We start from the raw sequence: 25,045 nt of genomic DNA, 5'->3' as shown, positions 1-25,045 counted from the left end.
GATAGAGCTCCTCCTCTCTATTGTTTTCATCAACAGGTAGCCATCACTTATTTAATATAAGCAATGCAGAGAGCTACTCCCTGGTCATGAAGTGGCTAAATGCAAATGGCCAGGATTTCCTGACAGCCGTCTTCCTCCTCAGGACCAGATGTCACTTTTTATTAAAAACATCTAACAACCCTTCTATATCTTCTAACTGGAGGCCCAAGGGACTCAGGGAGAAACAAAGGTTGATGGAGGAAACCAGGGATTCATTGTCTGCTCTAGAGGAAGCTGTAGATGTCACTGTTCAGATGTCATCTTCACTTATGTAGTTCTTCATTTTGCAAATATTTATTGAGTATTGACCATGGACAGGTACAAGGCAAATGATGTAGCTAAAACAACCATGGTACCTGCTCTCACAGTGGGGGAGCAGGGAGGACACAAATTCAAATATAGTATAAGCCTAACAGCAGCAAAGTATGGGGTGTTCTGAAAGCCCCTAAGACAAGTATCTCAATCAGCCCTGGGGAAGGAAGTCATCATGGCAGGCTTCCTGAAAGAAGTAATGCACAAGCTAAGACTCGAGGGTCAGGAATTAGCCAAGGAAGGGGAGGTGAGGGAGAAAAGAAGGAAGAATGGTTCCAGGTAGTGTTAGCAGCATGTGCAATGGTCCATAGGTGAAAGAATAACCAATCAGAAAAAAAGGCTAAAGAGCAGGTCAATGGATATGACGATCAGGGGGCCACTGGGGATCTTTGAGAAAGACAGTTTAGTAACATGATTAGCGATAGAAGCCAAATCGCAGGGGGCTGCAGAACAAACTGGTGCTAAGGAAGTCGAGAAAGGATTGGCGGACTATTCATTTATGAAGTCTCACTGAAAGGAATACATAGAGAAAGCACTCTGAGGAGAAAGCACTGCCTAAAGAACACAATTATAGCACAGATTTAATTGAGTGGCTTTGCTGAAGCTGTATGGAAATTCCCATAACTCTCCCAATGGCCAATACCAGACACAGGAAGCTGGGTGCCATTAATCTCTTACAAAAACACATTTGCAAGAATTTGCGTGGACTCTGACACCAGTTGGAATAATGCAAATAAAATATAAGGTCGAACCCCACTCCATGCTCAGTGGCTGGTGCTAGTTCAGCAGGTCTTTCCTGAAACAGGGCAATACAAGGTGTTAATCTGGGAGGCTCCCAAGTCTCAAATTGTCCTCTTAACAGACAGGAAATACTCTCATTAGAGAGGGAGCACTTTAGGCTCAACTTTGCCCTAGTTTCTGTTCTACCATCAGGTTCTTTTAAACATACAAGTGTCCCTTGGAGAAAAGGCTTGTGGATAACTAACATCTAAGAGTAAGTGACTTCACTCGTTTATTTGTTCATCCACAGCGCACCCCAGGTGGAAGCGGGGATGCAGTAATTAAGAGTGTAGGGTGAGTTGGAGGGTTGGGAAAACAGTGAACACAAGCTGTCCCACTCCCAATTCCACTCTGGTCACTAACCCCATACCCACCTATCACCGAGAAAAGGCAAAACGACGTGAATATACTCAGCAGTCAACTTGCAGAGCAGAAGTGTGAGTTTTAGATGCTTGGGGTTCCTTATCTTTAGTGATACAAATTTTTTTTTAAATGATGTAAAATATTCACGACTGTTTTGATAGAGATTTCCATCTCTACTTCTCTAAATTGATCCAGCCTCCAAAGGCCATGAACCAAAGAAATGATTTTCATGAGGACATTATTTCTTTTGAAGTATTTATTTCCAATTTGTGGTTTAAAAAATTATGGTTTTTACCACTCATCCCGGCAATAGTCAGTGGTAAAACACTAAAAAACTCAAAGCTATTATAAAAACAAAATTACAAGAGGCTCACATCCATAAACTCCGGCGTCTCTGAAACTGAGCAAACACATCAATGATAGCTGAACTTAGGTGGTTAATAGCCCAAGAATTGCACGGGAGCCTTAGGTCTGAATCCAGCATTTTCTTGAGCCAGATAAGTTTCATTTTTCACCTTAACTTCAACGTCTTTAGATGGGACCTGTTCTCGGCAGGTTGGCTACATACCCCTCAACTTCCAATTTTTCATACAAAGCACCATTCACAGGTTCATATTTCTCGCCTGCTTTGTGTAGGCATTTGAGTTTGGGACCACTGGTTTATCCTGACTAATATTAAAAACGAACAAATAACCTCTCTCCTGCTAAGGCACAGCTCAGGGTTAACCGTTTCAGAGTGGGTTATTGAGTAACAGGATCCCTGAAAAAACGATAAACCACAACAGTCTGCAATACCCCTGATAATCAGACTCTTAACAAAAGAGGAGACCAAAAACACCAGTGAGGCTCACCAGTCCCTGGAGAAGCCATGTGACCATGGCTCTGAAACCACGTTTTAACAGAAGTATCTGCCACGAATCACCATCTGATCTCGCCTCGTGTACACCACTCCCATATGATCCCTGACATCTGGATGTCATAGAACCCAAGCCTGGCAGCCAATATCCAAACCGGGGTTGGCCAAGGAAACAACCGTGCTATTCAGTGAACTGTGGACGTGCTGCAGTACCCATAGTACCCAACCGACAACACTCAGCTCGAGCACTTCACCTCAGCCAGTCGAGCCACGTGGTAGCTTATTTAAGACGTTTGTGACATACAATAGAGACGCTGTGCCATCACCCGTCAGTCTGTATGTCCTGGCACAGGGGATTTAAGGACCTACCTCAACCCCACCTTAGTTCCTCATGACACTTCCTATCACACCCTGCACTGAACCCCCAAATCACAAAGCCAGTGCTCAAAGGAAGCTTTAGAGGTCTGCTCCTGCAATATCCTCATTCCTCAGACTTGTTCACAAATGAGAAATTAGGCCCACAGCAAGTTGATCGGACAGACATGGTCAGAGGCTTGTCATACAAGTGTCTTCACTAGAACTTAGGTGTCCAAACCTCCCTTGAGGAGGTGTCCTCTCTGCGGCTGCCCCCAGGACACAGCATGACGTCAGGCACCCATGGCCTTCGGCAGCCGAGCCCCGTATTCCTGGACTTGATTTCTGTGACACACGTGGACAGTCTAGCTCACTCAGTGTCATCATTAGGGTGTCAGTCAGAGCCCACTGATAACGTAGGGTTCCTCGGCCCTGGTTGGGCCTCCGTGCATACATTTCCCTCAGGGACATGGCTGGGAATATTCACTGGCTGGAGACAAGGCTGTGGAGTTTGAAATCGTGTATCCCAGCCATAAATTTCACCTCCAAAGATAAACTGGCATCTTTTCTGCTCCAATGTCCTCATCACCAAAATGGTGCTTCTCTTTGCATCACCATGTTTGTCATTCTCTAAGAGCTCTCTGCATGCTGCCTCAGTTCCTTCCCCTGCCCTAGACAGCCATTCTCTTGGAAGTCTCATCTGGAGTAAATGAAATAAAACTTTATAGGGATGATTGCTCTATTTTGTTTATTTGTGTGCAGGTTTGAAGTCTTTACATTATCCAGAGGCCAGTAACAGCAATTAAAATAAATAATCAAATATAGCAATTAAGCTCACAACTGTAAAAGGTATGGGTATTCTTTACAGGAACATATGGCCTTATTATGCTGTTTTAAAAGAAAAATTATATTAGACTTTAGTGTTTTGTGGGGACGTATAATTACCATAGGTTGAAGGCCACCTGTTTTCTCTAGTTCTTATCCTCATTGTTCAATGCTTATCACACCAGGTCTGTGGTACCCTGGTGGTGCTTTACCAACCTTGGAGAATTTCCCTTTCTGATCAGCAGTGCTGTTGTGGTTCATGGAGTCTCTGCCCTTGTTCTCTCCCTGATAGCATCTGTCATTTTGTCATATGGGGGTGGGGGGTGGTAATCCAATATGCAGGGCTCCATTCACTGTATTATACCATAGCCAGTCACCAAATAAGAAGCCACAGAGGGGAAAAAATCACAGTGAAAAAGAAGCCCATGTGGTAGACATCATGTGGCCGACTTGACATCACTTCCCTCCTTGTGTAGCAGCATGCTGTTTGAGGGGGAAACTAACCGCCCCCCTCCCCAGCTCTCAGGTTCAGCCCTGACCATTTCAAGTCAGTCATAGTGATCCCATTCCCCTGGCCATAGAGACTGGTTTACACAACCCAAGCTTAAGCCAATCAACACAACACATTCCACAGCCAATAAACTGGTTTACGATTAGGCACATGGCCCAATTTGAGTCAATAATACATCAGAAATTTGCTGAGGGCTTGTAGAAAAGGCCACTCATGCCTCTGATGGAGCCACCAGAAGCCAGTTCTCTCTCTCCCTCTGGACAGTATGTTGTGGATGTGAAGTTAGAACTGCTGCAGACGTTTCACCACCCTGAGAAAAGCTAGCTGAGTATGCAACTCAACCACAGAAGGCAGACTGGAAAGAAAATGGGTTATTGCCATCACTGAACTGCTAAATCGAATCTCATCGTAGTTATGTATGCTAATAAAAAAAGTCTCTTTTGTATAAGCCAGTCTATACTGGGTTTCTCTTTCTTGCATATTAAAAGCCGTAACTGATAGAATATTCTGGGCAGCTAATGAGGGGTGTGCTTGAGGACTGCTAATATTGCTACTGGCTTTATCACATGTCCAGCCCATTCTCCTCCATTTCCTCAAGATTGCTGCCTAACAAAGGCCAGAGTGCACCCCGGAAAGCCCCCTGCCCTTGCCTATCTGATGGCCATGGTAGCTGAGAGCAGAGACTCCGGGGGGGCAGGGTGGGAGGGTGCTGAGACGTCTGAGTGGCACAGGTAGGGAGGAGAGCCTGAGACGTGGGACCCGGGTCCCTGAGCTTCCTCCTCCACTCCCAGGATGGTGCTGCACCACCATCCAGGTCCCAGCCTGGAGCCAGGAGCCAGCAGCCAAGTCAGGCCTGCCCGGGGATGGGTCCCAGGAGCCAACGGTGTGGTGAGGAGCTCAGGGGCACACTGGTAAAGGGTAGGAACTTATTTAGTAGCTAGCAGAGAAGGGGCAAATCAACAACGGAAAGCACTGGTCTGCTGAGGTCAGACCGGACTTTTATCTTAGGATGTGCTCAAAGTCCAACGGAGACTGCTTTCAACAAGGCACACAGCACATAGGTCATTGCATTTCTGCACTTCCACTCAGCAGTCTCACAGCCAAAACACTGAATTCCAACAGAATTGGAATTCTGGAAGCTGGAGAAATCAGAGTTTCAATTAGGCTGTCTTTGCAGGCACCTTTAACTGCACATTTTCATTCTCCATCACCCATATGCAGCAAATATATGCAGCTTGTCCACAAGCTAGAAATGTTTCTGGTCAAGTTTTCTGAAGTCCTACTTACTGCTCATAACAGCCCCAACATAAATACCTGCGTTTCTTCATTTGCTTTGTTGTGCTGAATTCTGCTAATGGGATTTCCTCCAGCAAGCACTCCTTCTGAGGTTCTCATCAGAGCCACTTAGGAGAGCTCATCCTGGAGCTCTCTCCTGAAGACCACCATGCAAAGGACTACAGGGGTCTTTTCCCTCATGCTCCAGAAGCAGACAAAGAACTAACTACTGAAGGAAATATTGATGCCAAAGGATGCCAATCAATGCTACCCATAACAGTTTGAGGTAGTAGGATTTCAGGGCTCATTAATACACAATGTACACAAATAAACATGAAACTACCTTGGCTGGCAAAGAAAGGAAGGAAAGAGGGAGGGAGGGAAGGAAGGAGGGAAGGAAAGAAGGAAGGAAGGAAGGAGGGAAAGAAAGAAGGAAGGGAGATGCAAAATAAGATACGACGTTAAATCTTACACTACCTACATATAATGGGGTATTTGCTTCAGGAAAAAGGGAAAGAAGGGACAAGAGAACCAGGATGCATCAATTCTCTCCACAAGATGAGATGACCTTGTGCAAATACTTTGTGTTACTTTGTCCACAGAGTACAGTCGTGAGTGATTAAAGGAGAGGAGATGACACCAGCGACAGCTCAAAGTCATTTTCCTCTATACTTGGCACTAGTCTGACCTTCATCAGAAAGTGAGATGAAAGGATTTGGCCTATGTCCAGAAGACAACAGTCACAAGATCTAAAGGAGATGGAAGTGAAAGAAAAGAAAAAAGCTTGAAGTGGCTCACGGTAAAGCGAGAAGACAGAATGTTGGGCAAAAATATTCCAGGTCAAGCTGCATTTGATGGCAACCAGTCACTCTCATCTTATGTTAACTATATACAAGTAACTTAAAAAGGAATGGAGGGAAGCTTTATGAGATTGTAGATTCTTGGGTTTGACCACTGGGAAAACCCAAAGGATTTATCTCCAAACTAAAAACAAAGGAAGACAGTAGTTAGCAGGGGACTCCTCTGAGATAAGAGGTCTGATTCTTTCTTGTGTGTGCCTTGCGGCCTCTCTAGATGGTTAGGACACACTGGGGGGACTACCAACCATGCTGAAATAGCTACCGGAGGACCCCACAGTGCTTGGCTTCCTCTCGGACCACTGCACTTGGACGCCTGGACCTATATGGTCACACATCCCACCCAGGGAAGGCAGGGTCGGGGGAAGAATGCTGGCTTCAGGAGCCAGGCTCTCATCCCAGCTCTGGCACTATAACGCTGAATAACCATGAACACCTGACTTGATTTCTTTGCCCTAAATTTCCTAAATGTCCTAAATTTGTAAAATGAGAAGATTCGACGGGATCAAATGGCTTCTCATTTCCTGCGCAGCAAAAATCAAATGCATTATAATTGTGCATAAGGCGACACTTATTCTGGCCCCTCATCTGTTCTCTGGCTCATCTCCTCCATGATCAGCACCTTGGCTATTTCCAGAACACCACACCCATTCCCACCTCAGGGCCTTTACATCTGCTTGCCTTCTGCCTGGAATGTTCTTCCCTAGCATATCCACAGGTCTAGCTTCCTCATATCCTCCAGGTGAGTCTAATATGACGTTCTCAGTGAAGACACACAATTGCAAACCCTCCCCACACTATACACACAACAATCCTTATCCCCCATTACAGCTTAAAAACAAAAGGGTTTTTCCTCCTATCATTGTATGGTACTCCACCCACGACATATTTTACTTATTTGTTTTCTTTATTGTCTGTCTCCCCCACTAGAAGGTTGGCTCTCCAGGGGCAGGGATTCCTATCTGCTTTCTTCACTGGTGTATCCCTGGTACCTGGGAAGAGTGCCTGGTACATAACAGGAATTCAGTAAATTTTGCTGAATGGATGCATGCGTGGACGGGTGGATGGGAGGGCAGGAAGAGTATAGCTAGTGTCTTCTAGCTCTGAGGTCTGTTGGCTGTGGTAGACATGGTTGAAGGGCTCCCTGTCACCACTGTACCAGGAAGGACTCTATAAACACATGAAACAACCAGCCAACCCAGAGCCAGATGTGGTCGGCTTTCACTCTGCTACAGACTTTCTCAGGTGCTGCTTCCTACATGCTCCGTGTACACCCTGCAGGGCCACGTACACCCTGCACTCTCAGCAATAGCTCATCTCCGAATGTTGTCTGTGGAAAATTCTTTATATTTACTAAATACATTCCTATGGGCAATTCTTTATAGTTGGTAAATACCGGCGGTGCCAAAACAATGTATCCAAGTGGACGCTTTGGTCAATGCTGCTCAAGCAGTAGTTCGCCGTAATCAGAAGTGTCTGGACGCTGATGGAAACCACTTTGAACACCTCTTGTAATTGCAGAAGTCAAATGCGACTTGTATTCGTCTTTTGTTATCGGTCTATTACAATCGGATCATTACAATTTTAGTACACTTTTCCTTTCTTAAAATGTATATACATTTTTGGGGGCACCCTCTGTATATATTACATACACACATATGGAGCTCAATTTTCTAAGGCAAAATTAATATCCTTTTGGAGAGCATGGTCACAGCCACCTCCTTTCTCTAATTCTTCATCTAAAATCCCTGTGGAAAAGAGAAATAAGCTTCCTTACTGCCAAGATACCACATTATTACGTTAGTCGGAAGTGAGAAGCAGTGGTGATGCTCCCACATGCATTTGGGCGAGTTCCACTAGATGGCAACACGGTCAGAAGGTACTGGTATCCAAGGGTGAAATTTACCAGCAACACAGACACGCCCCTCCTGTTTTCATCTACATTTATCCCCCTGTCTCTTCTTTACTTTTAGCCTGGCTATTTTCAACCAGTAATTTATAATTTGCTCTTAAATAGCTCATGCTTACTCATGAATGCATTTGACTCAATCACTCCAGCCTTGGAAGCTTTATGTATACTTCTTCTTTCTGCCAAAATAGGTTACTTACCCTCCCTCTGGAACTCTACCCAAAACTCACTTGTTCCACAAAATTTTCCCACAAAATTTTCCCAACCAAACCTGGCTCTGATCCCAACTGTATATATGCCATTATATACAGTCTCAGGCACATAACCATTTTTATATATTAGATAGAATGTGCCTATATACACATATAAAGAAAGTTGACAGAGAATAACATGCACAGTTCTGCGCATCTGGTAGGCAAATGTATGTTTAACATAAATGATGTGTCAGTGATCATATTCCATATAACAGAAGTAGTCATGGCTCTAGGAAACAGCACTGGCTGCCAAGCATTCAATTAGTGAGACCAGAAACTAGATACATTAACACCCACCTATGTCTTCCAGTTTTTAGGTCCTTTCTAGTATGCAGTTTCAGCTCCAGAAAACCTTTTGAGCAGAAAATCTTTAGATAAACTTCAACAAATAGTCCACATAAACCCGAACAAAAGTGTGTAAATACTAATGTAACTTTAAGGGCTATTTAAGATGCTCTCTTTATTTCAATCCTCAAACACTTCTAATTTACCTTAAAAATGAAATTAAGTTGAATTGTGGAAGTATTAAGTATGGCTAAAAACAAGCCTAAGGTGTGTCTGAAAAGTGAAAAGGAACTTCTATATAGGATAAAGTTGTTTATTAGCTGTTAGAGGAAACAGTAGCAGAAATACTCTGACAAACATCTACACAATGGGAGAACAGAAATAAACACGCTCATGTTTGCAGGCCACACGTGGCGTTACCACCAGACCACTGGGAACCAGAGATATCTTAGAATTAATAAACACATGGAAATTGTAAAAAGGAGAAACTTTATGTGAAAAATCTGTCCAATCTTTTCAAAGCCCCATTTCCAAAACATTTTAAACTTTCATCAGTCTACAAACTTCAGGTGCCATTTTTTCCACCCACAATACTCAAACTTCCCTCAGCTTAACACCGGTTCTCCACACCCAGAGTCATAGCAAGAGAAAAGCACTGATTTGTTGAACAGAACCACTTTGAAGAACGACAAAAAGTCATTGCCTTGTAGACACCAACACCATCTTACTTAGTCATCGAAACATACCACCAGATTCCAACATGGACATTACATCCAAGCTGGTCTGAAGGCCGTCTTAACTCACCTAATCTCAGCATTTTCACCCTGTATCAGTCAGGACAGCTTCACAGAGTCTTGGCAGAGTCACAAAGAATGGAGGAACATACACAGCCACCCTGATGGGATGTATTCTGTGGCATATGTATCACCTTCAGGAAGAGGCAGTCTTCCCCAAGAATAATTCGAAGGAATTTACACCATCCTTTTGAAAAATCCACCATAAGCTTACCGAACGAATGCACAGAAGATACTGGTCAACAGCAGTCACTGTAAAAGTTGTCTTGCTTGTTATTCTGGGAGCTGGGTTTCGTCACCTGCAGTGGAATGCATCATGTAGCCTTTAATTGTGAATCCAGAGAGGTCTCCACGTCCGAGTGGGAATGGACTGGCTGCTGCCTACACTGGCTACCTGTAAACCACGGCTACACAGAAATTACCTGTGATAGGCGAACAGGAGGTATTTTCAAAATCAAGCAGAAACAGGAAGTCTAATGTTTCAACATGCTAGAAAAGAGGAGCAGATGCTACAAAAAAAAAAAAAAAAAAAAAAAAAAAAGGGAGCAGCCCCAAGCCCCAATCATAGATGCCTGGAAAAAAGGAAATCAAAAAACACCTCATTCCTACCTGGCCAGTATAAACATGAATGTCTATTAATAGTAAGTACTGCTTAAAGGTGTTCTTGTTCTCAGGAGAACTAGTGAACAGAGTTTGGGCAATGTTGCTACTTAAAATCATTAGTGTTTTCTTTTGAAGAGATAAAAGGTTTTTTATGAAGAATGTACGTGTGACTGTATCCAGGCAGACACAATACACACACACACACAGATAAATACATACACACTATCTAATAGTCCTTTGGAAGCTTATTTATTTACCTGCATTCTAACAGTCATCACCACATACGGATCTTTCCCTTATTCATCCCCACCGCATTAGATTCTGCCAGGTCTCCATGGTACACTTCAAGGGCACCACCTCCATGAAACTTTTCCCTGAGGATTCCCATCAACTATGTAGAATCTCAGTGCCTTTTTTTAACCCCCACGGCACCTCACTGGAGCTTTGTTGGTAACACTTTCTGGGTACCTAATCACAGTTGTCTTTATATTATCTTTGGCAATATATCTATCTTTTTCCCCCCCCTTTCTTGAACTTTCCCCCGACCCCACTCTGGTTCAAGCCATTATTTCTCAGTCTAGTTGTGTAGGACACAGCTCCCTGGCCCATGCTGGTGTTATGAGCCTTGCGCTACCCTGGGCTGAGGCAGTCAGTTGCCAGTCATCGGCCGGATGCTCACAGCAGAGCATATCTATCTTATCCTCTCCTACCTGGCAAGTTTCTTGATTTTATTTTATCTTCTGCAGCAATAACATGCTGCTCTGAGCCTACTGGGTACTCAACAAAAAAGGCACCAAGTGGAACGCAGTGGACATGCACTCTGGAGTCTGCTCGGCTTAGTTCATGTTCAGCGATGCCACTTCCTGGTAAGGTAGACTTGCTAGTTACTTTACCTCACTGAGAAATTCTGTACTCTGTCAAATGAGACTAACATCATCTGCCTCACAGAATTTGCTATCCACATGTAAAGAGAACCATGTGAAGCAAATAACATATTGTCTGAGGCACGTAAGGGCTTACATAGCAACAAGCCTGGCTGTTGACCTGAATTCAAATCAAATGGCGCAGGGAGAAGGCTGAAAGAAATACCAAAATCAAGGTCAATCTGCAAATATATTATGCATTTCTTATTTTCTCTCGCCTACATTATCAGGTTACTAACTCATAATGCTTTGAAGTTTACACCTTAGGAACCATCCTTGCCTTCCTTTGTGCTGTCACCCCAAATTCTGACTGGCCCCTTGATGCTATGACAACTTTATCAGAGACTAATGTCAAAGAAGATACCAAGAGAGTACTCTTCCGGGTTTCTAAAGCACAGGACTTCCCAAACCCTGATTCACTGGCAAGTCCAAGGGTAAGCTACAAAGTACAGAGAGCAGAAATGCTACATCTAAATAGAGCAACTGGTCTCTAGCCTGTCCTTAAAATGTGGCCTCAGTGGTAGATGCATGGCTAGGTGGCTACCAGGAACCTCCCCGTCCACTACTGCTGAGAGAGGAGAGAGAAGCACAGTGACACTACGGGAAGGGAAGGAAGAAAGCATCATATGGAAATAACAGCCAATATGGTGGCAGAGCCCTCAACGGGCCTCAGGCGCAGTACGGTCCCAACACCAGGCAAGGGCAGAGAAGGCTGTAAGAATTACAGCCTCATGTATGAACTGGTTACCTCCACATCCAGCAGGACCAATTCCTAATTTTGCAGAGAGCTCTCCAATAATGGGAGAATAACAAGCAACATCTGGATGGGCTACAAATCAGGCAGGGGGTCATTTCCTTAGCCCATCCCCCCCTCTCTGACTTGAGATCAGAATGCCCAGGTCTTACATGATCAGATCTAGTCACAGCTTGCTGTTTGAAGCAACCCCAGCAGTCGTCATGATATATTCTGGCCATCCTACTTCATTTGGGAAGAAAGAAGAATCACAGATAAAGGCTAAACATCAGGGAGGTTTGTGGAGCATTCAAAAGTCACAGAATAGCCTTATATATATATATTAAAAAAAATGTCGAACTCTCTTCAGTTGCCTTTGTAGATGTGAATACGGCTCTTCTTTGCTTCCCTAGGATTGGCAAATTAGGACACTCTCAGTAGATTCAAGGATCAGCAGTGGGGACGGTGGCCCATTGCAGAGGCATCACCCATGCTCTGAGGGGAGAGGAGGCAGCAGAGACTTCCAGCCCTAGAAACCCAGCCTGGTGGCCCCGTGACCAAGAGGAGGCAGCAGAGACTTCCAGCCCTAGAAACCCAGCCTGGTGGATATGGACAAGGAATCTGTCCATATCCAGCTCTGTTAAGGCCGTTTGTGCTCAGGAATGCACGTGGCTCTCCATCTTTTTTCTGGTGAGCACAGCTCTGCAGCTGCAGCAGGGTGCCCCCAGCCCCCCACCTCTGAGAGTGCGAGTGACACTGCCTGTGATGGAGGCACTCGGAGCTGCACAGGGATACTAAATGAGCCGTCATTAGGGACGTCTGGGTCCATCTTATCTGATGTTTCTTTTCCCCCTGTCTGCAGCCACACAACAGTGGCTATTAGAAAACCAGACGCCCCTCTTCCCCGTGCATGCACTCGTCGCATGCACTCCACATTATCTCGGCATCTTCGAGCAAGGCACTATCACGGAAATCACTTCACTGTCCCCACACCTAGTGGGTGGCAATCCCAATTTCCAAAGAGACTGATAGAGCAGAAGAAGTAAGCAGCATATTCAACAGGGCTCTGCAAGATGAGGCAGGGCTGAGAAGAGAAGCCATGAAACCCAGGCCCTACCCTCCCAGAACAATCTCCAGAACACACACTCTCTCTCTTTCTCTGGCCTAGTTTCATCAACTGCTTATTACACACCCGAAGAAAAATATTTCCTTTATAGCCACCCACATCCTTATCAGCAGCATATTCGACAAAATCAGCACAGGAAAAATGAAATGTGTGCCTGCATGAAAAAGATACCTTCATTTATTTATTTTATCTGATTCTACAGCCTCAGAGACAGAACTGGAAATGTCTACAGCACACTTTGACCTTCATGCTTTGGCATTTCCCAAGACGCTCTCTAGTCCCTAGTGCATGATGGCATGGTTGCCAAAAGTAGTGTTGTTTTCTTCCTGTTCAGCCACCGTCCTCCCCATCAGTTCTCTCCGGACCCTCCTTTTCTGCCTTCTCAGCTACCTCAACTCTTTCAATGGATTTCCTCAAACCATGGCCCAACCTGTAGCACCTCCTCGACTTGCCTTGCTTCTCCTCTCCTTCAGGGAGGAAGGAGTCATTGGCCAAGAGGGAAAGAAGACAGGATGAAGGGAAATTATTCCAGGAGACTCAGTGCCTAAGATGGGCAAGGTGCTCCAGAAGAATTTGATAGATGTGATCACAGAGACAGAAGATGGTCAGACTCATCCTTTCTCACACCAGGAGGCCTTGCTCTGGCAGAGGAGTTCGTGGTTCATGCCTAGACAGGGGTGGGGAAATCCTGCTGGCCGAGCACCTGTGGGATGCCAGGCAGCATGCAGGATACTTTCCCTACGTTCACAAAGCCCTGGGAGGTGGGTTCCCTTATCCCCAGGTTATGGGTGAGGAAACCGAGCTCCATAAATGGAATATACTTGCTCAGTGCAATGCCAGGATATGAACCTAGGTATGTCTTACTCCAAATCTGTTGTCTTCTTCTCTTCATTTCATATCACAAAAGAGTTCTTCGTTTATCAGGCAGAAAGCCCAAACAGGGGACTATCTGGAAAATAAAAAGAACATCTGGCAGCCCACCTTTCAAGGCCAGGCAGGGCAGTGAGTTAAACAGTGTGAACAGAGCTGCTGGGGGCCCAGGCTGGCACCCAGGACAAGGCTGGGGTGGAGGCTTCTCAGGTCTGTACTCATGTCAGCTGTCATTAACAGCCTCCCCCAAACGGGCTGCACCGAAAACATGGATGGGGAGGCAGGCTTTTCTATCACATAGTATGTATTTCAATGTTTTCAGTATAAGTTTTATTAAATGTTACTCAGAAGGAAAACCAAACCAAAAGAAAAACAACAACAACAAAACACTGTCTCTTTTCTCGCTTAGAATCACAACTTCGGTGTTGATCAGACCTCTGATATCATCTAACCTCATTTCTCAAGCAGGGAGAATGAAGCAGCCCGAAGTGGCTGAAAGTGAGCCCCAAAAATCACACTGCTAGCTGCTTAGCCATGCAGCTGCGGTGAGAGCTGGGTCTCAGGACTCAAAATGAGCATTTCTGTCTGTCCTCCTATGATGTAGGCTCAAATCTCTCTTCGCACTTGCACCACCAATAAAAACACCAAATCAGCATTTATAAAGCAAAGAAACACTGAGTGCCTGCTGCAATAAATATGCTGGCGCTTGAATGTGGTTTATTTTCTCCTGACCCGAGTATAAACAGAGTCCTGACATTTTATAGCATTCTTCCATTGCAAACCTTCATGTGAAACTTAACATGATCCCTAGTTATAAAATACTAAACTAATTAAACTTTCCATTTGCCAAGAAAAACTCTCCAATTGCAGAGTAAATGTCTCTATAAATTTCTAGAATTTCTAGTTAATATGCAACATATGATATTTCCCAAGCTGGATTCTTCATCCTCCCTCCATCGCCAAACCTGATCGTTTTTCTCCATTTTAACCTCTCTGGATTCCATCACCACCCTGTCACCCTGTCATCACTGATGCGTCTCTTGGTTTGGATGGTCACTCATTCACCAAGTTCTGCCGTTTTCTCACCCGTGCTTCTCCTGTTCTCATTTCCATTTGGATTCTGTTAAACACTTTGTTTTAAAGGTAGCAGAGGTGGTTTCTTGAAAAGACAACTTTCCAGAGAAAGCCAGCAAAGCAATTCTACTCTCCGTTCCCCTCATAGAGGACACAGAGCTTTGTCATTTTGTCATTTTACTCACCTGGCTATTTTCAAACTTAAATTAAAAAAAATAACTTTCTCAAACTTTTAAATTTTGAGAGCAGTCAAAAATTACAGTACGTCTTGAGTAAAGTTTCTCTTTGAATTTTTTTCTCCCAGGAAAAACACACAGCAGTTTTGACCATTTGCAGGAGGACAATGTGTCACCCAGTTCTGGGCCTTCTCCCATTTGTACGCACAGCCCCCAGGTCCCTGCACCCAACAGTCAGCACCTGTCCTCCACCCCATCGTCCTCAGCCGAACAACTGAACAAACTCACGCCACAACAAGCTGATATCAAACAAGCTCCCTCCACATGTGACAGGGAGGCAGACATTGCCAGGAAAGCACCCCTCGTCCCAGGAGAGGCGTCAGAGCCCTGTTCTCCCGCCCCACTAAGCAGTCCGACTCCTACAGATGAGGCGGGGGCCACGGGAGCCAGGGGTCCCCTATCCTGTGGTATATTTCTTCTATCTTCTTGTCACCCAAGGCCCTTTGGCACAAAGGAGGGCACGAGGGCTAGTTTAATCTAGAAAATGCTCACTAATAAAGCAAAGGGGTCGTCTGAAACTAAATTCACACACCTCCTTACCCCCAAACAGCTGCGCTTCTGGAGCGCCATATCTCAGCTTCCCATCGGTCGTCGGACTTGGCCCTTCGGTGTCATGGGGAACCTCACTCTCCCCTGCCAGCCACCGGGTCCCCGCATTCCGCCACCTCTGCCATGCTCCCCCTGGCTTCTTCTTGCCCCGGCCCCACTGCCTCATGCTACTGCAGGCCTCGTCCTCTGGGCTGAACTCCCCGCTGCTTTCACTTAGCTGCCCTCGTGGCACATCTTCCCCATGCAAAGCCCTATCCCATCACGTCGCCATCTGTGCCTAGAATTGCGTTACAAAGGGCTCTCCAGTCCCCTTCCCCATGTCACTCTGATGAGGAATGTGCAAGGCTTCCCTACCACTCGTGGACGGTCTGCACTGGGAGCACCGGACTACGGTGCCCGCCCCCACCGTGCTCAGCACTGTTCCACCTCTGGGCCTCTCTGCTCACCTCGGGGGCTTTCCTTGGCCTCTCTCGTCCTTCCCACCCTCATCAGCTACGAAACACTGCCAGTCTCCCATCACTCAGCTCACCGGACACCGGTCAGGAGGCCTGTAGCCAGACACCAGGAGCCAGACACCAGGTCCCACTGCTCTGCTTCCCTCTGCCACTTGGAAGCTTTCTTACAGCATTCAACACGTTTTGCTCCAAGGGACGTCCATTGCTATACACATCTCATTATCCCCATTACACTGCACATTCCTAGGCGACGGGAGAGTTCTTTAGTCATTCAACAAAATCAACCTGCATTTCTCCAGTACCACTGACTAAGACGCTGGGGACACGGTGGGAAATAAAACACATGAGGTCTCACGTCCCACACAACTGACATTCAGTGAGGGAAAGAGATGGTACACAAGTATACGCCTAAATAAATAAAGGACAGATCTTGAGGGGTGCTAGCATGGAAAGGAACTGGGGTTCTCAGGGAGACCACCTTGGCAGAGGTGGCACTGGAGGTGTATGCCAGCACCAGAGGAAGAGCAGGGGCTCCAGATGAGACAGGACAAGCTTGACATGCTCCAGGAGAAGCAACGCAAAGGGGGCCAGGGTGGCTGCAGTGTTGGCAGCACGGGGAAGAAGGGTGTGAGAAGTCATTGGGAGTCAGGCAAAAGCCATATAGGACTGGCAAAAAGTTTATACTGCACGTGTGAATATAAAATGGGTAAAATGTTTGGAAGGTAAAGTAGCAATAAAGATCAAAACCTTAACACTCCACATGCTCGTTGAACCACTTCCAGGAATACCTCCAGTGAAACAGAGACAAGTGTGGACAGCTGTAGTGCAAAAGAATTGTGTGTTGTTATGACAACGGTGAAAACAAAACAGCCCAACTCTCCAAATGGGGGATTGGTTAAGTGAATTATGGCACATCCATCTAATGGCAGTCTTTAAAAATGATCTTACAGAGTAATTGATAACATAAGAACTCTTCGCAAAGGCTACAAAACAACGTAATAAAAGCCAAGAAACTATATTAAGTAGTATATAATTTTTATAAAGGAAAACCTACAGAGATACAGAGAAAAGCCTTGTATATTCACATGTTCTTTTATGAGTGGTAAAATTAAGGAGTACCTTTCCCCCCATTTTTCTTTATTATTTTTTGTCAAGTTGTAGTTGATAAATATACAATATACCTTTGTAACGAGGAAGAAAGGTTTTTTAAAAAATCTGTGAGTCACAAGAAGGTATAGCAAGGGTGGAATATCCTATGAGATCACAAAAATAAACAGAGGCTGCTGATCGAGAGATGACCAGGATAATCTCCTGTCTTTTTAGGGAATCTTCAAAGCAAAACAGAAAAACCAACCATAAAAACTCCCGAGAACTCAGGGCAGGAAATGTGTCATTCCTGTCTTGCTTATCCTTCTGACTCAGCACTGATGGTTCAGCCCCTCTGCAGGAGTTAGAGATAGGAGTTCTGGGAGGAGGGAGACTTAGAAACCTCACCCAGGTCTCCCAGCCCTCGGGGTGAAGTTTGAAATGCTGACCTGGATCTTCTAAGGAAAAAAAACCTCTCCCTACTTTTCTTTAGAGTCATTACAACTGAGACCAACAGTCCCACTACTATTACTACAGATTAAAATGATTAAGTTCTTGTCTGTTTCTTTTAAACAAGATTTACTGCTGAAGACCCAAACACACTCTTGTGTTCAAGCCTTCTTCCCAAACAGGTTTGAGAATTTAATAAACAGTTCTGACAAGTCACAACAAGTCTCAGGTATTTGGATCCTGGCTGACACATGAGAAAGTTCATGGCAGAAGCCCATTCAGCCAATTTGCCTTCCTGTTTGCCACTGGGTCGCAAAGGTGGTTTGGTTCCTAGTCTTGTTTGGCAGCCTGCTAAACTCAGCACTCAAAGGCCATTCAAAGATCACAGATTGAGAGTGACTGGCCTGCAGAACCCCACAGTTTTTCTGGTTCCATTTTTAGTAATCCCCTGGAAATGCAGAGCAGAGGAAAACATATACATGGGACTATACAACAAAACAAAAATTTTTTACCTTGGAAGCCTGTCAACTTTTAAGGCAAATTAAATCAGAAATTGAGGACACTGACAATTACAATCCAGAGCCACCACTGACTTCCCACATTCATTCAACAAATATTTGCTGAGGCCTTACCGAGCTCCACGATAGCCCCTAGGATTAATGATAAACAAGGGGGCCGGAGGGAGTAGCAGATGTATTGGGATGGTGGGGTGGGGGTGTGGAGTGAGGCAGCCAGATATTTCCAAGAAACTCCTACACGTATAGTCAGTGTGAGAACAGGTTATTAAGGCTCTGGTAAGTCCTGTTTAAATATTAAACTTTATCAAAACTCCAAGAAGGCATCTTAACCAGGAGATGACATAATCAGATGGGTATTTTATGAAGGCCAATAGCAGCACAGAAAGCCAAACTAGTGTGGGAGTGAGTATAAGTGGTGTGGCATATAAATTTCAAGTAATCTAGGTAAGACATGATGGTGGTGGCCTGGTCTTAGTTGGTGACAATAGATTGTGACAAGCAGTATACAGATTCTATAGCTATTTCGTGGGAGAACTGACAATATTGGCAATTGATTGGGCATAGGGGATAGGTGGAGGAAGATGTCTTTCAGATTTCTGGGTAGTCAACTAGATTATTTACTGAGAGGAAAACTAGAAGAGGAGGTAAGTGCAGCTTACTTACTGCATATTGAATTTGAGTTACCTGTGAGATACGCATCCAAGTACTGATGAACGCTTTATAGCTGGACATACAGGTCAAGAATTTAGACAAGAGGGTGGACTTGAAATATAAATTTGGAAGTCACTGCCATGTGAGAATGTGAAGTCCTAGGAATAGACAGGATCACCAAGGGAGAGAGTGGAATCAAACAAGCAGAGAACCCAGACAGATTCCTAAGAAATACCAACATTTAACGGGGGGCAAAGAAGAGAAAGGAGACCGAGAAGGAGCAGAGAAAAGGAAGAAGAAAATCAGGAGAGTAGACTATCAATGCAAAGTCTGTATATAGAAAACAGGAGAAGTATGGACTCGCACTGAGCAGTCGGGAGCAAACTAAAAGGTGTCCTCTACCTATCAATAAAATGCCAGGTGCTGCTCTACTTCCCCCCACCTGTCTATGTTTCTGGAGTTATCTGTGAGCAGCCAGGGGGGCCACATTGGAGGCAGCAAGTAAGAGAGCAGGTTCTGAGATACCTTAGCAATAGATCCTGGCTATGGCCAGCCTGGTCTGCTCAGGGGCTGGAAAGGAGGCCAAAGGCCACAGAATAACAAAACGCAAGGTTCTGGGACCAGGCCTCAAGGAGTGGCACTCTGTTATTCAGTCAAAAGTATTTATTGGTCATCTACAATGTATGGTCACTGTTTACAGTGCTAGCGATGGAGCAGTGACAAAGTTCTAGTGAAACAACCAGAAAAACAGGCTGTCAAACAGAGAGAAATGCTGTGTGGGTGAGGGGCTGGCGGTGGGGGAGTAAACCGGAAGAAAGGGATAGTGACTGGGAGAGGGGAGCATTTTGGATTGGCCTTCTCCTGGGGTGATATCTGAGTAGAAACCTGAGAAGAAAGAGGGAGAGAGCCAAAGAACATGCTAGAGGGAAGGGCCTTCCAGGCACAGGGAAGGGTAGGTGCAAAATCTCTGAGGTAGGAACAAGGTTGGGAAGTTTGATGAAAAGCGAGGCCATCACTGTGCTCTCACAGGAGTGGGGGAAGCTGGAGGTGTAAGAGATGAGGTTGGAGAAATGGGCTGGAGCCACGTCGAGGAGCCTTGTAGCTCATGGTAAGAAACAGGGACTTTATTGATTACGATGGGCAGGCACAGGAGAGTTTGAAACAAGGGAATGACATGGTCTGATGCGTTTTAGAAGAGCACTCTGACTACATGAGGAGAACTGGCGGCGCAGACAGGCAAGAGGACAGGGGAAGCTGAGAAGCTGTTTAAAAAAGAAATGGTGGTAGTAGAAGTGGTGAGATGTGACGTATACATATTTGGAAGGCAAATGAACAAGGCTTGTTGTTGTATGAGCTGCGGAGTGCTGATGGAATGAGAGGACTCAAGATGCCACCCAGGCTTTTAGTCTGAGAGCTATGTATACAAATGTGTTGATGGTGAAAAGCAAACCCAGGGGAGGAACAGGTTGGGGGAGGGGTTGTGGAGTAGAATCAAGATGCCCATTCCTACAGGAAATATAAAACAGACAACAGAATAGTCAAGTGTGGAGTTTGGAAAAGATGTGTTACATACTTTAATTTGGGAGTGCTAGCATTCGGTATTTATTTCATGGGACTAGAAAAAAATCACCTGTATTTGTAATCCTGGCTGCACGTTAATATATCCAGGTAAAGAAAAACCAACAAAATAAAAGTTTAAAAATTGATGTCCATGAGTCTTCCCCAGAGATTATGAATTAATTAGACTTGAATTAAGACCTAGCTCCCCGCAACCCTTTTTTTAAACAGCCCAAGCCAGGTTAAGAACCACTGTCCAGAAAGTATGGAGAAGAGAGGCAAAGACTGAGCCCTGGGGCTCAGTACATGGAGGCCATCTGAAGGAGAAGTCATGGAGATGGGAGGAAAAGTGGGTGAGATGCCCTAAAAACCAAGTCAAGAAAGTGTTTTAAGAAGATGGAGGAATGAATGATGCGGAACACGGCTGATCCTCAGGAAGAAGATGGAGAAGTGGTCACACAATCTGTTAAAATGGGGGTCTCTTGTGACCTGAACAGGAACCGTTTTGGAGGAGTGGAGGGGTGAGGAAGGGCGGAGAGCAGGAGAGAGCTGGGGAGACCGCAGGCAGACAACTTGTTTGGGGAGTTCCGCCAAAATAAAAAGAAATAGGGCTACAGCTGGAAGACGACTTTGGATTGAGGAATTTTGTTTTTCATTTGCTTTTTAAGACATGTGATAAAAAGGCATGCTGATGCTGACGAGGGTGTTCCCGTATGAAGAAAGACACTGCTGTTGTAGAACAGGGTGTATAATTGCAGGAGGACTTGCGGAAGTTGGAGAGAAAAAGCTGTCAGACATCCTGAACTAATAAATCCGAAATTCTCCTTCAAATGCCAGGTGTCTTCATTTTTCATTTTTCAGGAGATGCAATATGTCCTAAAAAATCACAGGATGGTTAGACTGGAATGGAACTTAATCCGATGTCTAGTCCAATGTCCACTCCCAGAATGCTCTGTGTCCTATCCCATGCGTGGTCTTCCGGACAGCCTCCATTGGGAGGGAATTCTACAGCTCTTCTCTCCTTGCACCTACTCCCTCTCACCAGCCCACCGTTCATGATCTCTTTAGACAGTCCTTGAAGTGAGCCAGAATCTGTCGTCTTAGTGTATTTCAATCCACTGGGTCTGGTTCTGTGCCTTTAGGATACACAGAACTTGTCTAATCCTCCTTCATGTCTTTCAAACATTTGGAAACTATTAACTCTTGCCCCACCCTGTAAATCCTGTACTAACCAAACCAAACCAGTTCTTTTTACATGTATGGACACTCAGGTCCCCATTCTAGGAAATATCAAGACAGGGGCTACCAATCCACTTAGCTGTTGTTTAGTCTGATGACGGTGTAGACAAATATACTGGAATAAAATTGCATCAATACTTACACAAATAACCCTGGTTTCCAAGAAACCAGCATGGTTCCAGGCTATTTCTACTTCAAAATTTGGGCTTGATCCATTCAATCCTTAAGCACTAATTTAATTATTTTCCTTCCCATTCTGTCCCCCAATCTTAGCAAGAAACAACTTCTACACACATACACACACACACACACACGCATACTCACTCATACTATCAGGAGAATATTTGACCATTTATTCTAAAGCACACCTTGTAATGATTCTCGGGACAATCAAGTTTTTAGGAAAGAGTCTCTACACCATAAATGGATTGATTTTTCTGCAAATGTCACACAACAAAATCTCCAAAGTCAGAAGGGAAACCTAAATGTTTAAATATCCAAAAAGAACTTTTTTGAAAATGCAGCTACAAAAATCAGGCTTAGATTAAAATTAAAGTATCCCTTGGATTATGGTGTCATCACTGAAAGTCAATATTCCAACACAGAAGTTTGGAGTATTCATGCCAAATATTATGCGAGTTGTTAGTTCTTCCAGTTTTAATGTAAAACATTCCAACCACTAGGTATAAAAGGGACCCAGCATGCAAGAGTATTGGCTTTAGTGCCTCAAGTCAGACTAAACGAGGCTAAAACAATTTCTAAAGCCATTATAGTTATTAAAGTAAAATGCACATAGTGGGCCCTAAAATGTTTACTGAATGAATACACTCCATTACATCGGACTCAAAGGACTCAAGAAAGAGCAAAATAAAACAGGAAGGCGAAAATTGCAGAAACTGTTAAACTATTACAGGCATAACCCCAGATCCATACATATGAATCTAATTCTGGTACAAAAGGTAGAGCATTAAAGGTACCACCTGAAATCTCGAACAAATTGAAAAAAAAAAAAAGAATCGGCAATCAACCACCTGCATAAGGTCCAATGACTTCGGAGCAACTTCAAAAGCTGTAACTACCCACTTCCATCAGTTTTGAGTATATTTAATATGTTACATTATATCTGTATTTAATATTAAAATTCACCACCTCCATTAAACACTTTGTATTTGACAAGTATACACAAGAAAAAGACAACTTATTTATGGCAAAGATCTTTTATGTGTGCCACACTCTGGAAAACTGAGTGGAGGGAGATAAAGTTCATGAGATTCATTATACAATACAATAAAGAGAGGTTACAATTAACCTACTATGGAAGCATTCCCGATGCCTTCAAAATTAAAGAAAATTGTACCGAGCTCAAGGTAAAAATGCCTTTCCTAGCCCCCTCTTTTCCAATCAAAAGGAAAGAAGAAAAGAGCTCTCTACAGCACATAAAATCAGCTTTCTTATAGCCCACGTAAAATCACTTTCAAATGATTCACTCCTTAATTGTAGAAAACTTTATATAAGAGAACAAGCAATTCAAAAGTTTATTTTAAAATTATTTATCTTGGTGAATATCTATGGGTGTATTTCCCTGACATTAGTCTTCTTCCAAGCCATTCAAATGCATGCAGTAAACTTATGGAACCACAGGAAGAGATCCTGCCCCAAAAATCGGAACCAGGAGAAGCACCAGCTACACGGTTAGGCCAGGACTGTATCACTGGGCCACAGTGAGGGCAGGCGCAGAAGAGACAGACTCAAGGGGTAGCAGCACTGACCGAGCCACCTCCCGCTCATCTTGCTGGGAGACCAAAAATGTAAACGTCTACATGCTATGCTTACCTCACAATAGGCATATATTGCTCTGGTGTGTCTCATTTCCTCAGCCTGATTATTCTAGAGCATTGTTTCTCAACCTCAGTATGACTGACATTTTGATTCAGATAATTAGTTGTTACGTGGCGCTGTCCTATGTATTGTAGGTTGTTTAGCAGCATCTCTGGCTGCTACCCACTAGATGCCAGTAGCACACTGCTCACGTAGTTTAGATAACTCAAAATGTCTCCAGATATTGCCAAATGTCCCCTAGGGGTGGGGGAAGGACCAAATTGCCACTGGTTGAGAGCCACTGTTCTAGAATACTGGTTGTTGGCTACACATTGCAAGCACCTGAGGAGTTTTGGAAGATACTGATTCCAAGTCTCACCCCCAGAGATTTTGATTTAGTTCGTTTGGGCTAGGTCCTAGGTATCCAATTTTTGAAGCCAAGAGGTTCTAATACACAGCCAAGTATGAGATTCTCTACCCCAGAGTATGATATAAAGTAAGTTGTTGAATCAATGTAACACAACACAAAAAGGCACCGTATTCCCCCCAATTAGAGTATTCCTTATCTTAGTATTAGCTTCTACACTATTATAGTACAGAAAAAAGTAGAAGGCATGGTAAAAGGTGAAGTGTAGCTCTGATCTGCAAACTTTTCCCCCTTTCGGTGGACAGGAAGAAGAACATAAAGATTTATTTGAATCTTAACGCTGCATCTTAAAACACTCCACAGTTTAGGAGATTTAGACACCAAGCTTCCCAGAGAGGGAAAACAGAACTCTCCTCACAGGGTGAAAATGCCAGCTCTACAATCAAGACAATGTAGAGGCTGCCATCTCCTTAATGAGTGCCACTTAACAAATACTGAGTTTAGTAAAAATAATAAACAATCTGGGAAGATGGGAAAATGCCCAGAGAAGCCACGTGGGAATGGAAATCACCCTCCTGGGTGTGTTCATCCACAGTGGATGACCTTACTGAGGACCTACCTGGAGCTCACAGCAAAGCTTGACTCCTGTACAAAAGCTCCACGGCCATGAACAGCCAGACTTCTTCCCCCCTCCCTGTTACACCTCAGCATCCTCTGCCAGCTTCCTCAGTCTGTTCACAACACTGGGCCTAGTCCCAATTTTTGCAGAGAATGGCCTGGCACTGCACCCAAGGGCACTGTGCCCCCTAAGCGCTAGTCTCTGGCTTTGGCTTTCCCATCCACCATGGGCCTGCCTACTGCTTATGCTAACAGATTGACTGCTGTCTCTTTAATTAGGAAAAAAGCAAGTAGACACACACATGCATTCACACACAGCAGGGATTCTTCTCTAGATCAGAAACAATAATAATCAGCAGTGTGTATCGAGTGCTTACGAGGCGTACAGTACTTGGCTAAGGCCGTACACACATTCTCTCACTGACTCCCGACAGCACTGTAGAAGAGATGCGATCACTGGCCCCATTTGACAGACAAGGTTAATGAGGCTGAAGCAGTTTAAGAAAGGTATCCAAGGCAAAGCCAGGACTTGGACCCATTTGTCTCTGGCCAAAGCCCATGCTCTTAACCATCATGCAGTGTTGCCTGCTTGGCTCTACAAGAACCCGAGTCAGTGACTTAAACTCCACCAAATGTGAATGTTTTGAGTTCTCACTGATTTGCATTAGAGATGCTAGGTTAGGGAAAAACTTCCCAGATATAAAGAGGGTGCATGAGATGCAGATTTTGTTCCAAACTCCATCAACTAGACCACAGGG

General features: G+C 44.5%; 1 protein-coding gene across 4 annotated transcripts in view; it reads right to left on the bottom strand.

Annotated features, from left to right (window-relative positions):
• Positions 1–25,045, bottom strand: part of TNFAIP8 (TNF alpha induced protein 8) — a 110,146-nt gene that overhangs the window by 48,466 nt on the left and 36,635 nt on the right. Inside the window, exon 1 of one of the 4 annotated variants that reach the window (XM_033111145.1) lies at positions 9,629–9,713. The exons of 2 other annotated variants lie outside the window; for them this stretch is intronic. Coding sequence is in view for 1 of the 2 variants with exons in the window: in XM_033111143.1 (XP_032967034.1) it covers positions 9,425–9,437 (13 nt within the window). In the remaining variant the exon portion in view is untranslated. Of the gene's footprint in view, positions 1–9,424; positions 9,554–9,628; positions 9,714–25,045 lie in introns of those variants that run through there. One more of the 4 variants, XM_033111143.1, reaches the window with a different exon arrangement.

Source organism: Rhinolophus ferrumequinum, chromosome 7, assembly GCF_004115265.2.
Source record: "Rhinolophus ferrumequinum isolate MPI-CBG mRhiFer1 chromosome 7, mRhiFer1_v1.p, whole genome shotgun sequence".
In the NCBI taxonomy this organism is placed as follows: Eukaryota; Metazoa; Chordata; class Mammalia; order Chiroptera; family Rhinolophidae; genus Rhinolophus; species Rhinolophus ferrumequinum.
The sequence above is the reverse complement of the archived record's forward strand: the minus strand, read 5'-3'. Positions and strand labels throughout refer to the sequence as shown.